A 16,657-nucleotide genomic window follows, 5' to 3' on the forward strand; every position below is an offset into this window, starting at 1 on the left:
CCCACAGGTCAGGGAACCCTGATTGCTCTTCGAGCTGATGAGGAAGGGGGACTTGATCGGGGGAGGGAGAGGGAAATGGGAGGCGGTGGTGGGGAGGAGGCAGAAATCCTTAATAATAAATTAATTCTAAAAAAAGTGGCCCAAACAAATCCATTGAGGGCTTCCCTCCTTCCATACCCAGCCCCTGCTTTCTTGCCTGTTACTAGAAGAAAAAGCCCTCCGAAGAACCCAGCAACTTGGGCCATGAAACATTAGAAACATTGTTAGAGGCTGGGGAGGCAGTTCAATTGGTAAAGTGCTTTCTATGTAAGTATAAGGACTCCAAGGCAGTGTCCAGAAGCCACATTTTAAAAAAACAAATGTCTCTGCTGGAGAGATAGGTCAGTGGTTACGAGCACTGACTGCTCTTCCAGAGGTCCTGAGTTCAATTCCCAGCTAGAGGGGGATCTGATGCCCTCTTCTGGCATAAAATCATACATCCAGATAGAGCACTCATATACATAAAATAAATAAGTAAAACAAACAAAAAGGCCAAATATCAACACGAATTGGGTTTTGTTTGTGTTTTTCTTCTTCTTTTTAGTGGGAAGGATGGGGATAGACTTAGGGGGAGGAAGGGAATGTAATCGGGGTGCATGATGTGAAATTCCCAAATAATCAATAAAAATATTGTGTTGGGAAAAAAAAAGCCAAGTGTAATGGAACACACTTAGAATCCTAGTGCTGGAGAGGCAGACAGATCCCAGGGCTCGCCGGCCAGCCAGTCTAGCCTACTTGTCAAGCTCTGGGCTGGTGAGAGACCTTGTCTCAAAAGTAAGGTGGAGAGCACCCGAGGAGTGACACACAGCACTGACATTTGGCCTCACACACATGTGCACATGAAGTACGCACACTCGGACACACACACGCGGGGGGGGGGGGAAGGAGGGAGAGGACTTTTTAAAAAGGTTGTGAGAACAAAGTGTCATCTGATTCCCACTTTCACTGTAATCTTCGACTATGGACCTAAGCCGAGATTCCTCTGTATACCGGGCATGAATGCATATTCACAAAACAGAGCAATTTCCCATTTCCCAAACAAGTAGGAAGAAAGCAAATAATCCAAAATAGCGTGTCTTCTGTGATCATGTTTGGCTGAGTTTGACCGACATTTTACGGAGGTTGACCTTGAATGCCGGGAAGACTTCTGAAAAACCTAAGGTTCTGTTCTTTCTCACTTTGTCTCTTCTTTTCCAGATAATAGAAATTGCTTTGGTATAAGAATGAAGCCACTTAACACTCTACCGATGGCAATATTTTATATTATTCACATGATTTAGGAAATACAGCAAATCCACTTACTCTGACTCATTCTGTCATACTAACTAGTATGGGGCTCACCATGACTATCAGAGATGTGCAGTTTGCTCAACATGATACTCTACTTTCCAAGCAGCAAATGGAGTCCCCTCACATCATTCCCCATCAGCATAAAGCTGTGTATTCCAAGTTCGGAGAAATTAGATTCGGGTGGTGGGAGACTTGTGATTCAGCCGTTACCAGAGCCAACAGTCTGACCCTTCTAAATAATGTGAACTTTCAATTGCTCGTGGGGACCGTTTCAGCTTTCCAATGAAGAAACTGCGAGGTTCTCTATCTCTGTGCACGGACGTGAAACACATGCACAAAATGCCGACCATGGATACAGATATGGTGTGGTCTCAACAAACTATAATTTCAGAAGTTTGTTGGGATAGAAAACATGCTTCTCTTTCTTACAGGATCGGAAGTTCTTGGAAGAGAGAACACTTCCTCTATGGGTCACCATGGCACAGCCTGGAGTAGGTGTTTCTTTGGGCTGTCCAGCTGCTGAACCCCTTTGAAAATTAGAAAACCCCCACTTTTTATATAAACAGATGAAGTTCTTGAGACCATGCCCTAGATGGTGGGTGTGTTCTACTAGCCATCATTATTTCCATTTTTGTGCTTTATATTGTTCACTCATTTACATTATTTATCTAGCGTCCTGTGTGTGGGCTCACACGTGACAGGACGCCTACTGGCATGGTACTCAGAGGCCACCTTTCAGGAGCAGTTCTCTCCACCTACCACATGGGTCCTTTTGACTAAATTTGGGTCATCAGACTTGATGACAAGCGTCTGTACGTACCACACCATCTCACCAGACCAGTGCTGCTCTTAGTTGGGACCTCTAGGGGTTCTTTGTGGAAGGGGATCTTTGTTTGCAAATCTACTTGAGGAGTCAGAAAAGAACATCGGAAACCACTAAATTTAACCACTGTTTAAAGGGATAGCGAAGAACAACACCAGCCTACTGGCGCATTTCCCTTTTGTTTCAATTTCTTCTTATTCTATAAAAAAAAAATCTTTGTTTCATATATGTATATGATACATTTCTATCATTTTCATCCACACCGTCCCCTCTCACCCCTTCCTTCTCCCAGTGAAAGAACCTTGGGATCTTAGCAGAAGAGTGAGCAATTCTCTCTGACATGGACGGCGTTGTGAAATGCTTTAGTTTCTGCAGCAAGGTGTACTGCCTGCCATTCTTGGGGATGGCAACCCCTGCTCTGCCGTGTTTACTAAGACTGGAGCTGCCCGATTCAGGAGATTATCAGAATTCAGTCAACTCTTTTTCCACTTAAATCTACAGGCTTAATGAACCTGCAACCGGGAGATCTGATTGACACATTCAAGAATTCAGTAAAGAATCAGTGGCTGCAGAAGCGATGCCTGGTGACGTCCTAGCTCTATCTTGCAATTCCTTCCACAGCTGCACAGCACATCGCTGTCCCTCGAAGCTGCTTCTGTTTTCAGCCAGCTCCCACCATCCAGTGAGTCCCTACATTAAGTCAAGAATGCAGATGCAACTATTCTTCTCTTTTTAATTTTGCATTCCATCCACAGTTCTCCCAGCTCCTCCTGCGCATCTCCCACCTCTCCCAGCTCACCCCCTATCAACTCCTCCCAATGGGTAAGGGCTACCATGGGAAGTCAAAAAAGTCCAGCATATTAAGTTGGGGCAGAACCAAGACCCTCTCCCCTGCATTAAGGCTAAGAAGCATAGCACCCCACCAGTAGGAATGGGCTCCAATAAGTTAGCTCATCCACCTGAGATAGATCCTGGTCCGACTGCCAGGTGCCTCATAGAAAAATATGGAACGCTTCACGAATTTCCATGTCATCCTTGCAGAGGGGCCATGCTAGTATTCTCCATGTTGTTCCAGTCTTTAGAATATGGGCTGCTTCAGCAAACACAACCGCAACTATGAAGACACTCACCACTGCTTCAGATTTATAGCTGTTGGGGCAGGAAGGCACAATGGTTGCTCTTCATCGTCAACTGGACTGCATTACCTAAGAGAGGAACCTTGGGGCGGGCGTGTCTACAAGGTATTTCCAGGGAGGTGTAACTGAGGAGGACCATCCATAGACAGGAGTCCTGAGCTAAACAAAAAGAGGGGAAATGATAGAACAAGCCAAGCACACACACCCCTCCTCTGTTTCCAGACTGGGGACACAGTGTGACTAGCCATCACAACGTAATTAACCTGTCATGTTCCTCGTCATGCCTTCCCTGCCATGATGGGGTGTACCCTTTGTCATGTCTTTTGCCACAGCAACAAGAAGAGTAACTAATACAGACCAGGGAGTAGGGATGTTGCTGTGATAAACCATTTCACAGGAAGGGATTTTTGTACTAGCTTGCAAGAGGAAGAGGGAAATGCTGTTGTACATGGAAAGAGTAATGGCCCGTTATAATAGTGCTGTAGGAGACCAGAATGCCAAGAGACATGCACACAGTGGGATCCTGGCTCGGGATATTTTAGCAGAGAACAAAAACTCTATTGGGAGTTGGACTAGAAACCATTCCTTTTACAACCTGGCAAAAGTCTGGCTGACTTCTGCATGTGTCCCAAGAAGTAAAGTGAGGCTGAATTAAAAAATAATGGACTCTCTGTTCCGTAGAGGGCATGACATTCAGGCTGCAGCATGGGTGCTGCTCAGCTCTGGGGTGTGGGAGGACAGAAAGACATGAAACATGTTCGGCAAGGAAAGAAAAGGAGTGTGAGATTTAGGATGAAGCAAACATGGAGAAGTGATTAATTGACCCGATTAATGTCATCTAAGAGAAACAAAGCTTCTATTGAGACAAGACTCCACCCAGTGAAGACTCCAGCTTATGAAAATTCTATTTCATCTGAATGAAAAGACTCTGACCTCAGAATATCAAAAAAAGGTTATGAAGTTAAAAACAACCACCTCTGGAATGACGGCCCTGAGCTCAGCCACCAACACACACCAAGTCCTTACAGCTGTGGTAAAACTGGCATCAGAACTTCACCAGGTCATCCACATGCAGCTACTTTTTCAGGCATACAAAGTGCAAGTGTTCCGGGCTCATGGAGGCTGCACCAAGGTTCCGGAAAGCTGCTGGGGCCAGTATTGTATGGCAAGGCTCAAGACCCTGCAATTGGGCCTAAAGAGACCATTGCATGAGGCTGTGAAAGTGAGGCCTAGGTTGCACTTAAAATCCCAGGCTGTTGAGAGTTCTCAGAGAGACTTACTTTAAACGCTGGTGGCAACATGCCGGGGCTCCAGAGTACATGTAGAAAGGTTCAGAAGGAGAAAATGAGCTGAATGCAGCATTCATCTCTCCCTTCTTCCTGAGTGCAGGTGCAGTGAGTCACCAGCCTCCCCTCCTGGGGCCGCTGTGACAGCTGCCCTCACTACCACACCCCCAGACTATGAGGTAGAATAACCCCTTTCTTCTTTAAGTTGCTTTCACCAGGAATTTTCCTTAACAATGATTAAAAATAACCACTCAAAAAGGACGTCAGGGTCCACATTTAGTCAATGCATGCCACACAAGGTACACTCTCTCCTATTTATCATAAATAAAGACAAATACATTATTTAAAAGTGTAGGGTATATCTTTTTTAATAGAAAATCAGCTCAATTTAAGATTCAGGAAACCAAACCAACCATCTATGGAGCCAATTCAAATTCTATCCATCTTTTATTTTTCCTAAAACTCTTGAACTGAACCATGAGAAATATTGCATAGAGTGAATACAGTTCAATGCTTTGAAGCATCTGATGTTCTCACGGCAGGAGAGTGGGGGAGAGAGAGGAAGAGAGAGAGATCCTAATGGAACTGAGGACCCAGGGAAGTCAAACAACAACGGAGAGGGAGCCTGAGGACAAAGCAGGCACAGTCGCCTCTGGGTACCCTGTGCAGCACTGCTTACCAGCTCCAGGCCCAGGCCCAGTTCCTATGCCACACAGGCTCCTGAGAGCAGTTAAAATGCTCCTGCTGTCACTTAGGATCAATGGCTTAAGAAGAGCAGAGATTGTAGAAAAGACTACCTGTGCCCTTATGTCTCCCTCTTCCACGAAGAAAGACTGCCAAAGCCTTCGGTGTCACAATACATCAGGGGTTTTGGTGCTGTGGTTGTCCTACCAGGCACTGGTTTGCAGACAGGACTAATGTGCAGACTAAAGCCAGACACTGCTGAGTAAAGCAATTCCTATGACATTTGGAAGCGCTGATAGCCGCCATAGAAATCCACTCGGCGCACCTCAGCTTCCTTCAGCCATGATTATGGTGGCCAAGAGATTAAGACGGTGTTTGTGCCAATCAATCCAGGCAGAAATGTGGTCAGGACACTTCAAAGGAATTTAATGCTTTTTAAATCAGGGTCATATTGATGGTATTTATTTACTTATTTGATGACTTATTTGGGGGTTCAGGAGGTTGAACTTGGGGTTGTGTGCATGCTCAGCATGGGTTTTCTCACTAAGCTACACCTCCAGCCCCCAAAATGCAAAACACTAATCACAAAGGCTACATGGTGGAAATGTAGGGCTCTTTTTACTATAAAAATCTTTCCATTTCTCTGTGGCCTTTGCTTCTCCAACTGAGCACTGACTAGTGTGTGCACATGAATAACAGACACCAGAAAAGATGGAAGAACTGTTGTTACTCAAAGATTTCATGGGGATAAGACTAATGGTTGCCCCCTCCAGACAGACCAATGGGGCAGTGTGGTGTCAGAAAGATCTTTCTTCAACAGTATAAGGCAACTAAGTGTGGACTAAGCATCATTCTGGTCCTACCTAACATATTTTTAAAACTAAGTTCAAAGTAACCCCCAAAGCATTTTAAAATAACCATATGATTGGCCTAAGATCTAGAATATTTGTAGGGATATTAAGATACCCAGCGCACTAAAAGGTAAAATTTACTGTCAAGAATACAATCAAATCTTACCAGATATGTAAGTGATAAAAACAGAGTTCAAAATGAAAAAATTAACTCATAAAATATGACCTGGGGTCAGTTGCTAGACTTAGCAGAGAAACACACTAAGCTCTATTATAATTGTGTTCCATGTGCTCCGCAAATTAAAGATGATGGGGCGAGAGAAAAGAGACACTAATTGGAATTCCAGAGGTGACAACATCAGAACCCAACTTAAAAGACACAGGATGGGGTTGGTGGTAAATACAAGGTTACAAAACCCAAAACCCAAGCATTAGGTTCATTACAGAGACTATGCTCAGAAAGACAAAGGGTGGCAGTGAAAAAGGTGAAGATGCAGGGGAGAGGGCATATCTGCACACTGTTGGAATGAGAGTAATTAGTATAGCCAGTATAGAAAGAAGGATGAGTATTCCTCCCCAAAATTAAGAATAAAGCCACCGAGTCATCCAGCAATCCCACCACTAGGCACATATCCAAACAATATGATATCACAAAAAAGGAGACTCTCCTCCAGCACGGGAAAAGATCTGCATTCCTGTGTTTACAGCAGCACTCTTCCCAACGGTCAAGAGATCAAGTTAATCAGTCTGAAAGATGCTTAGAGCATATAAAGTGTACACACACACGGACACAGAGAAATGTACACCAAAACACATGCACATAGACACACATAAACACAGTGACAGATACACACAGTCAGAGAGACATATGAATACTTTTCAGCCACTAAAAGGGATAAAGTCTTATCTGCAGCGATCTGAATAGAATTCAGTGAGACAAGCACAGAAATATAAATACCACACAATCTCAGCCACATATGGGATGTAAAAAAGTTGATCCTCTAGAAGCTGAGTAGTATGGTAGTGACTAGGAGCTGGCATGAGGGAAACAAGGGATGAGAAAAAGCAGGCAACGGTATTGTTAGATTAAGCTGGGTATGTCAGTTCTGCTGCACAATGGAGTGACTAAAGGTAATCAAAACCTACTAGATAGTTAAAAACTAGATTACCCAATAAAAAATGGAGTACAGATCTAAACAGAGAACTCTCAACAGAGGAATCTAAAACGGCTAAAAGACACTTAAGGAAATGCTCAACATCCTTAGTCATCAGAGAAATGCAAATCAAAACAACTCTGAGATTCCATCTTACACCTGTAAGAATGGCCAAGATCAAAAACACTGATGACAACTTATGCTGGAGAGGTTGTGGGGTAAGGAGAACACTCTTCCATTGCTGGTAGGAGTGCAAACTGGTACATCTGCCTTGGATATCAGTATGGCAATTTCTCAGAAAATTACGAACAACCTTCCTCAAGACCCAGCAATACCACTTTTGGGTATACACCCAAAGGATGCTCAATCATACCACAAGGACATGTGCTCAACTATGTTCACAGCAGCATTATGTGTCATAGCCAGAACCTGGAAACAATTTAAATGCCCCTCGACTGAAGAATGGATAAGGAAAATGTGATACATTTACACAATAGAGTACTACACAGCAGAAAAAAATAACGACATCTTGAAATTTGCAGGCAAATGGATAGAGCTAGAAAACATATTGAGTGAGGTAACCCAGACCCTGAAAGAAAATTATCATATATACTCACTCATAGGTGGCTTTTAAACATAAAGAAAAAAAAAGCCTACAAATCACAATCCCAGAGAACCTAGACAACAATGAGGACACTAAGAGAGACAGACATGAATCTAATCTACATGGGAAGTTGAAAAAGACAAGATCTCCTGAGTAAATTTGGAGCATGGGGACCTTGGGAGTGGGCTGAAGGGGAGGGAAGAAGTAGGGAGGGGAGCAGAGAAAAATGTAGAGCTTAATAAAAATCAATAATATAAACTAGGATTGCCAGTAAGAAACTTTATTTGCTGATATACTTCCCAACTTGAATACTGTACAATGTATTCATGTGTGCAAACATCACATGGTACTCCATACATGTATGTGTATGCACGTGTGTCCACATTTAAATATATATATATTTTGTGTGTTGATTTAAAAATCCAAAATTGGCCCATCTAGACGATTCAATGGGTAAAAATCCTTGCTGTCAAGCCCTACAACATGAGTTCAAGCCCCAGAACCCACACAGGAGAGAAACGATTAAGTTGTCCTCTGGCCACCACATACATGCCATGACACACCACACACACACAAATACAACACTTAACAAATGAATGAATAAATAATAAATAGTTTTTTGCGGCAGGGTCTTACTATGTACCCTTGGCTGTCCCTGAATTTGCTATTAGACCAGGCTGGTCTCAAACACAGGAATCCTCTTGCAGTCCTCCTGCCTCTGCCTTCCCAGTGCTGTGACTACAGGCATGTACAACAATGCCTGCTTAAATATGAAACTTCAAAATAATACAAAATAAAAATTTTTCAGGAGAAAAATCATAAAAAATAAAACACAAAGAGAGAAAGGACTAAAAGGGAATATGAACAGTCTTTTGTGGAAAATATCAGACAACTGGATGGATACTTACTGGGGCTACTAAAGGAGAACAAGGAACAGGGTTAGATAAAATATTTAAAGACACAAACTGATGAAATTTTGATGGCAAAGGTATGTAATCTTATATGCAACTGGGATTCCAACGGTAATCCCAGTATGCAAGATCATGAACGCCAATCGAGCCTTGGCCTGTACAGTAAGATGAAAGAAGGCAGAAAAGGAGATGAAGTTAGAGATGTATAGAAGGGAGGGAGAAGGGGTACATATTTATGGTAAACTCATCAAGCTCACCACTTCAACTATGTTTAGTGTTGTGTTTCAACTACAACACAACACAGCTGTTGGAAAACGGAGGGAGTGAATTTAGCTCCACTGAATGAGGATTAGTTCCAGGAGAAGATTACCAATCATACATTTTGTTGTTCTGCAATGCTAGAAATGAGACCCAAGCACTGTAACTCTAAGCTATATCCCCAGCCCTGCTGGGAGCACATTTTAATATTATTTATGAGAATCAACCTGGGAGCCAAAAAACATTAATGGTTAAATACTGCAGAACATCCCCACCTACCCCAAAATGCTGTTTTCTAAACACACAAATTGAAAGAATAAATATGTATCCTCTGTTCAATGCAAGTCTTGGACTGCCTCCCAAATCTGAAATGATCTTCATTCTCAGTACATGAGCGACATAAGAAAACTACTCTTGTTATTTTATGTTCACACCTGGTAAATGAAATCTTTATTACATTTCCTACTTGGACACTAGGAGTCGTAAAATGTATTTGAAAACAGCCCAGCTCTGACATAGTATAGCACTCTGCCTTTGTACTATTTCCTTAGTGGCCATTTTTTCAAGAACACAAAATTGGCTTCACATCATCCTATGGAACATGTGCAAACCGAGTGACTGAGAATGAGATGTTTTAGAATAATAAAACTACCTGTTCATAAGCTAAAGAAGCAACTAATATCTGATATGGATATAATATGGTTAGACGATAAATTTGAAAGAGGCTGTCAAAAAGTATCAACATTCACTTTTTACACATTACTGCTCTTAATTATATACTATTATGATATACTAAAGGAAAGTTATATTCACTATGAGTGAACCTGGTGTCCTGAGTTAAACCCAAGTAACTGCATACGTATAAAGGGAGATCCAATTCCACAAAGTTGTCATTTGACCTGCACACCTGCACCATAGCATGTGCATGGATGCACAAGCACTTTTTACAACCTATCTTTACACAAATTAAACATGGAATTTGGCAAGCCTGGGTTTTCCCTGTTTGGTCCTCTGCCTTCCTACCCCAATCGCACCTGCACAGAAAACATGAGAATAAATTTTGCATTTTTGTTCCTATGTGAGGACAGATAGGTAGGTAGGTAGGCAGGCAGGTAGTTAGGTAGGTAGGCAGACAGGATTTATATTATTTTCTTGGCTTGTGCCTTACAAAAATGGTTTCATATTGTGTATTCAATGGGTTACACTTTCACCCACCATAAGGTTCCTAAGACCAAGAATGGCAATCTAACCATATGTGGTTCACTGGGCTTAAACGATAGTAATGCTAATATGCCTGCCCCCCACTCAAGTTTTCACCTTGTAACTGCTGTGTTATGGATAAACATTGTAAGATACTATTTCCAAAGTCCCTGTAGTATTTTACATCCCAGCCAACATTATGTAAAAGTTTTAGTAGCCTACATCCTTGGCAGGTCCTTCAATCTAACAACTGGTCTCCTGTTTCCTGATCTTCCAATCTTACTTGTCCAATGACGCTCCCATTCTTACCTGCTGCCCAATTTCCAGTTTCCCTATTGACATAAACAATTTTGTTTGGTTTAGTATCCTGCAAAATACTCTTCTATTGACTACATGATTTTCACCTCGCTTTGGTTTTAAAAGATCTTACACCAAAGGCAACTCATTATTATATCTAATTAAAAATAAGCAAAAAAAAATTTAATGTGAATTTGTTAATCCTAACATGGCTAATGCATTTTTGTTATGCTATTTTTTATAAGTCCAGTCGTATAAACACACACACACACACACACACATACACACACACACACACACACACACAAGCATGTCTTTCCTTTAACACTTTCTTCAGTAGTTACTGATGGAATTCACTTTGTTAGGTGTAAAGGAGTCATATTCATCATCTCAATCCATGTGAATAATTGGCAGTACCACAATCATTCGTTAAATAGGTCACTGTGTCAGGACTCTCCAGGGACAGAAGACCCACTGGGTATAGAGATGTATAAGAACTGGTCCAAGGAGACAGCTGTCAGTAAAGTGCTTGCCTTGCAAGGTAAGGACCTCAGTCCAAGCTCTAGAACCCACAGAAAAAGCCAGGAATAATGGCACACACTTGCAATTCTCGTGCTGGGGAGCCAAACACAGGCAAAGCTTCAGTGAAGAGACCTGCTCTCAAAACACAAGGTAGACAGCTCCCAAAGAACACTGGAGGACAACTTCAGCTATCCGCGTGCATGTACTTACATACACACACATGAGCACATACACACACCCCAACATAAAAATACCTGATGATTCCAGGAATCTACTTGTCAAAATGGAAAACAAAAATCTTTGATGTTTTCCCCAGTATGACTGTTCCCTTGTATTTCATTCTTATTTCCCCCAATGCCACCAGTAACCACTTTTTATTATTCTAATGTGTTATTTGTGTATGTGTGGGGGTACCCAAGGCCAAAAGAGGGCACTGGATCTCTTGGGCTAGAGTTATGACTGTGAGCTGCCTGTGGTGGGTGCTGGGGACCAAACTCCAGTCTTCTGAAAGAACAGCGAGCACTCCTAAATGCTAAACCACACTGGAGAGCACAATGTGTTTTTGTTTTTGAAGTGATTCTACTTGAAAATTTACATTTGAAAACTTAAAAATATACTATCATGAACTCAGTGTCCCTATTACAGAAGTTTACTAAATCAGTAACACTAATTGTACATAAACACCTGCTGGTACCCTTTGCTCATATGAAAGCATTTCACCCCTTATTTCACGTTCATTCTTCAAACCTGGTCTTTTGCTCAGGATGCATTTCTAAGAATTTTTTTTCTTAGCACTTTGAAACACTCCCTCCTATTTTTCACTCAGATTAAAAGCAGGGTCACTAATAATTCCTGGAGAAACTGGCTCGACCAATTCTCAGCCCAAAATTTCAAGACAGGATCCTGATTAGCCATAGACGAGAAGGGACAGTTCCTACTGGGCCCCTGTGGCTGAGGGATGGACACAGTGCCAACACTGTGACAGTGCTAAGTGTTGGTGACAAAGTATAGGGGCCAAATAAATTAGCAATGCTAAGTTAAAGTCTCCCATGATTGAAACTCCCTAATGTATTTTTTTTAAGGAGAAATCCTTACCAACAGTCCCTTAAACATCTTGGAGACCCTGACGAATGCACAAGCATAACCAGAATAGTTAGCTCTTCAAAGATACTTTTGGACTGTGGCATAAATCACTACCTGTGCTAGACCCAAAATAGACCTCAAATCTATCCTATTGCCATCCTGCATCCTGCTGCCAACAAGGTGTGGCAACAGCTACTGTCACCTGGACTTCCACAGCCTGTCTAATCTTACTGAATCTCCATGAGAAATCAACAAGTGAGGAATGAAAGCCACACTTCTTATCAAGGCCTCTAAATGAGATGGTATTTGTTTCACCCCGGTCTCATCCCAGGCCACCCACCTCCATACTGTGTGCTGCCACACTGTGATCAGTACCCACACCATGACAAGCTCTCTCTCAACACCTGTGCATGGACCAACAAGAAATGCTCTGCAACTTCCTTCTACTGATAACCTTTATGCTTTGGTTAAATGTCACCTTAGCAAAGGCTAAATGACCTGACATGACCTATCAAACACCTCTCTATCTAAGCCCACAAGTCATGAGTCCCAAATGCTAAACCACACTGGAGAGCACAATATGTTTTTGTTTTTGAAGTGATTCTACTTGAAAATTTACATTTGAAAACTTAAAAATATACTATCACGAACTCAGTGTCCCCATTACAGAAATTTACAGTAACACTATTGTACATAAACACCTGCTGGTGCCCTTTGCTCATATTAAAGCATTTCACCCCTTATTTCACGTTCATACTTCAAATACTGTCATCGCTTCTTTCACACAGAACGCTCAGCATGCCAAAGATCCCTAACAAAAGCTATTTTAATGAAGCTGAATTTAAATCTTGAATCTTCCATAACTTCATTTTTAGCTTCTTTCTGTAATGAAGCCCATGTTCTTTGTACATAATTGAAATGTTCACAGTTTTGAAATAAGTTTTCTAAAATCTTACGTTATTACAGGAAAATAAGACTTATGGATAATGTGAAAAGAATGTTTTGGTAGAACTTGGTGAAATCTTATCAATGCTAGTCTTTACTTGCAAAAGAAATGGATAAAGAATATAGCTGGGTTTTAAGTCTAAGATAAAAAAATTTCAAACAGGCATTATAAGCAGTTCACTCGATTTCTGGACAACTGATATTTCTATAACTATCAATAATGCTTTACAAAGTAACACAGGAGTAAAAACATAAGACTCCCAATAACATAAACCTTTATAATAGTAATTACAGAATACAAATGTTTTAATGAACTTCATATTTCAATGAAGACACTGAACATTTAAAAACAATTACATCGATACAGGAAAGATAACTGATTCCACAGAACATTTATAAATGCACTTTTCCCTCAAAAAACAAAACAAAACTTTTTTCACAGATTTAAGTAACAAATGATTTACATAGTCTTCAGGTTCCCAAATATGTACAAAGCTTTTCTGACTCTACAGAAACTGGTACGCAGCAATAAGGGGGGAACGGGAGTGTTAATTCTGTCCAACAAGAAATCTCTTGGGAAATTTTGTATCAAAGCACATTTAATAACCACGCATTTCCCCTCCGTTATTAAATGAAATTCTGGACACTCGAGCACACAATAGCGTTCCTATCTCCAAACACTGTTTCTTCTGAGATCACATGTGGCTGACAGCATGACTTACCCTTAGCCACATGCACACAGCCTGCACACACTCGTGAGCACAAGCCTGTGCCAGTCATAAACCCTTGAAAATAACACTGAGCACAGCAGCAAAGGGATGGGAACAGATGACACAGCGGTTAACAGTAAGTCACATCCTGCTCCTGAGCACTCTGGTCGAGCACCATTAGGGTCTTCTGGAAATGAGTGAAGAGCCTCACTTCTGTGTCAGAGGCTGGTCCCTCCAGTTAGCCAAAGAAAATAAGCAGCTATTGGCAGTGAAGGTCATAGTCTGCATAGAACTAAATGGTCACGAATATAATTTTTTTTTAAAGTTCCAAAACTGTGTCTGGTAGAGATCTGGTTCTTATGTTTACTTTCAGATTAAGATACAAGGAACATAAGAACACAGTTTGTCATCATCATGAGCAACTCTGAGTATGTGAGTATACTGGGATGGAGGAGAGAGAAATTCTGGTGGCTGTAAGTAAAGCAGACCACTGGGATCAGCATCCTCCAGTACTCCACCATCAAGCAAAATACATTCAAAACAGTCAGAGCTAGGTCCTTAAAAAGTACAGTAATCAATTACAGTGACCAGTCTGATCGGTTCACAAATACACCGTGGTGAGACTTGTGATTAGAAGGGTCAGACTTTAAAAATACATTTTTTTTTTTAGTTGAAAAAACAAACTTCCTCAAAGAATCATTCTAAATGAGTCAGATGTGAAGTTCCTAATATCAGTTCCTTTGGTGCCCAAGTCAAAGGTGCCAATAACCAAGTTCTCACTCCTAGAAAGTACCACCACAGGACACCCAAATGTTCTATGCACAACACATACATCTTACACCAAACTTCCTACCACTTCCTAGTTCAGGTGCCCTCCTGTGCCACCCAAGGAAAAAACAGGGACCTGAGAAAGGTAAGAGGTGGGGTAACTGTAACAGCACACCGCTTCTCCTCTTCTCCCTAAGAGGTCAGGCTCCAAAGGGCGGTATGGAAAGGGTTAACATGCGAGGGGCAGTAACTGAGATGTCTCTTTATCAAAACTGTAACTCTGTAAGAAACACAAACTTTCAAATATCAGATGAACAGTGGTTTCTAGAAGGCAAGAACAAAAGGCTCACTTGTGCAGTAGTAGGACTTGGCACTGAGAGGTATCCAAGCTGTTCTAGACAAATGCTTCTTGTTGCCTATGAACTACCCACCATGGCCATCACTTCTCCAGCCTGTCTAGAGAGCCTTTCACCTTCAGGACATGATTGGTATGATTGTCTTTCTTGCCTTCTACCTTGAATCCAGTATTCCAGCTTTAAATCCAAGCGCTTATCTAGACAACAGTGAGACTCCAAAGTTTTCCCAATATTTATTTTGAGGTAGTGCTCATTTATTTGCATCCTTGGCTCTCAAATACCACCAAAGAAGTGAACTCATTTAGAAATATGCAAATTCAAGGTGTAGAAAATAAATAAGATTCTGTCTTCAGGTAGCAGGCCTTTGTATAAAGGTCAAGTCACATTCAATGGATAAGTCATTTGAAACTTCTGAAACCTGTTTAGAACCACAGCTATAAATTAAAGTGCTTTAATTTTTTTTAATATCTAAAATCAGTGATGAGATCATATTTTAAATTTTGCTTGTATGAGACCTTGGGAGACTGAAATCATTTTGTATAATAAAAGAAGAGAAATGTTTTTTTTTCTCAAAAGAAACTCTGCACAAATGTTGTAAATCCAGGTTACATTTACAGACTGGAACAGAAGTTAAGAGTTGAAATGAATTACACAACAGCACATGCTATAACTTCACACAAACCAAACATGAAATCTTTATCAGTCAGTCTGCCTCTTGATAACCAACGCAAATAAACTCTGCAGTCTTCCCAGGACACGGTAGGTATGGATAGTTACTCCAGACAATGTAACAGACTGTTTATGCCTCACGACAGGTACACAATTCACATTTAATTCATATAATGTAATGTAATGCCCTACTGCTCATCTGTCAACGTCAACAACTCAGAGCATTTTGTATGCTACATGGGAGGTGAGCTTCACTTCTACTGACCAGAGGATGCCAATATACACAGGACAAAAACAAAAAACAGAATCACACATCTCTCTGTACGTTTCATGCAAGCTGGGCACAATGTAAAAAGAACATATACAAGGCACCTTTCCCAGGGCCAAATTCTCACTATAATGGCTGATCAATATGCAGAAGAGCCTGCATGAATCAAAGGTCCATGGCAAACTTCAAACTAAGGAACACCAGTGACTTATTTTTCTTGTAACAATGCAGGAATATTGATGTTCCAACCAATAGCTTGCCTATCGAAGCCACATGTGAACAGATTGCACATGGGGTGGTCTTCACTCCACGCTGAGCAGCACACCATTCGTCTGTGACCCTAGGAATAAACACATGAAACAGGATTAATGCATTATTCCTGAAACAAAACATAACACTTTTACCATGCTAATCACAGTACTCAGATGAATAAAGTAAGAGTGAAAACTCAACATAGAAATAGCTCAAGTGAGCCAAAATCTACTATGTATTGGGAACATGTCAGTAGCAAGCTGGTAGAGCAAAGGCGAAATGTGTGCCACTCAGAGAATGAGGGGCTCATACAAAAACTCACGATTAGTCTTTTCTTCAAGAAAATGATAAGATTATAGTCACACATTAAAAATAAATGCTCACTTTGGTTTTTTTGTTTTTTTGTTTGTTTTTGGGGTTTTTTTTTTGGATTTTTCGAGACAGTTTCTCCGTAGCTTTTGGTTCCTGTCCTGAAACTAGCTCTTGTAGACCAGGCTGGCCTCGAACTCACAGAGATCCACCTGCCTCTGCCTCCCGAGTGCTGGGATTAA

The 16,657-nt window shown here is 41.3% G+C and overlaps 1 protein-coding gene and 1 non-coding gene across 6 annotated transcripts in view; both read right to left on the reverse strand.

Annotated features, from left to right (window-relative positions):
* Positions 1-3,150: 3,150 nt before the first annotated feature.
* LOC113458089 lies at positions 3,151-3,258 on the reverse strand. The gene has a single exon (XR_003378528.1). It is a non-coding gene; the product is annotated as a U6 spliceosomal RNA (small nuclear RNA).
* A 10,107-nt stretch (positions 3,259-13,365) lies between these two features.
* The window catches only part of Wdr37 (WD repeat domain 37), a 70,769-nt gene continuing 67,477 nt past the window's right edge, over positions 13,366-16,657 (reverse strand). For all 5 annotated transcript variants that reach the window (XM_026788374.1, XM_013353130.2, XM_005365402.3 and 2 more), the window contains one exon: positions 13,366-16,194. In XM_026788374.1, the coding sequence (XP_026644175.1) occupies positions 16,063-16,194 (132 nt within the window). In that variant the 3' untranslated portion in view covers positions 13,366-16,062. The remainder of the gene's footprint in view (positions 16,195-16,657) is intronic.

Source organism: Microtus ochrogaster, unplaced genomic scaffold (assembly GCF_000317375.1).
Source record: "Microtus ochrogaster isolate Prairie Vole_2 unplaced genomic scaffold, MicOch1.0 UNK2, whole genome shotgun sequence".
NCBI lineage: Eukaryota > Metazoa > Chordata > Mammalia > Rodentia > Cricetidae > Microtus > Microtus ochrogaster.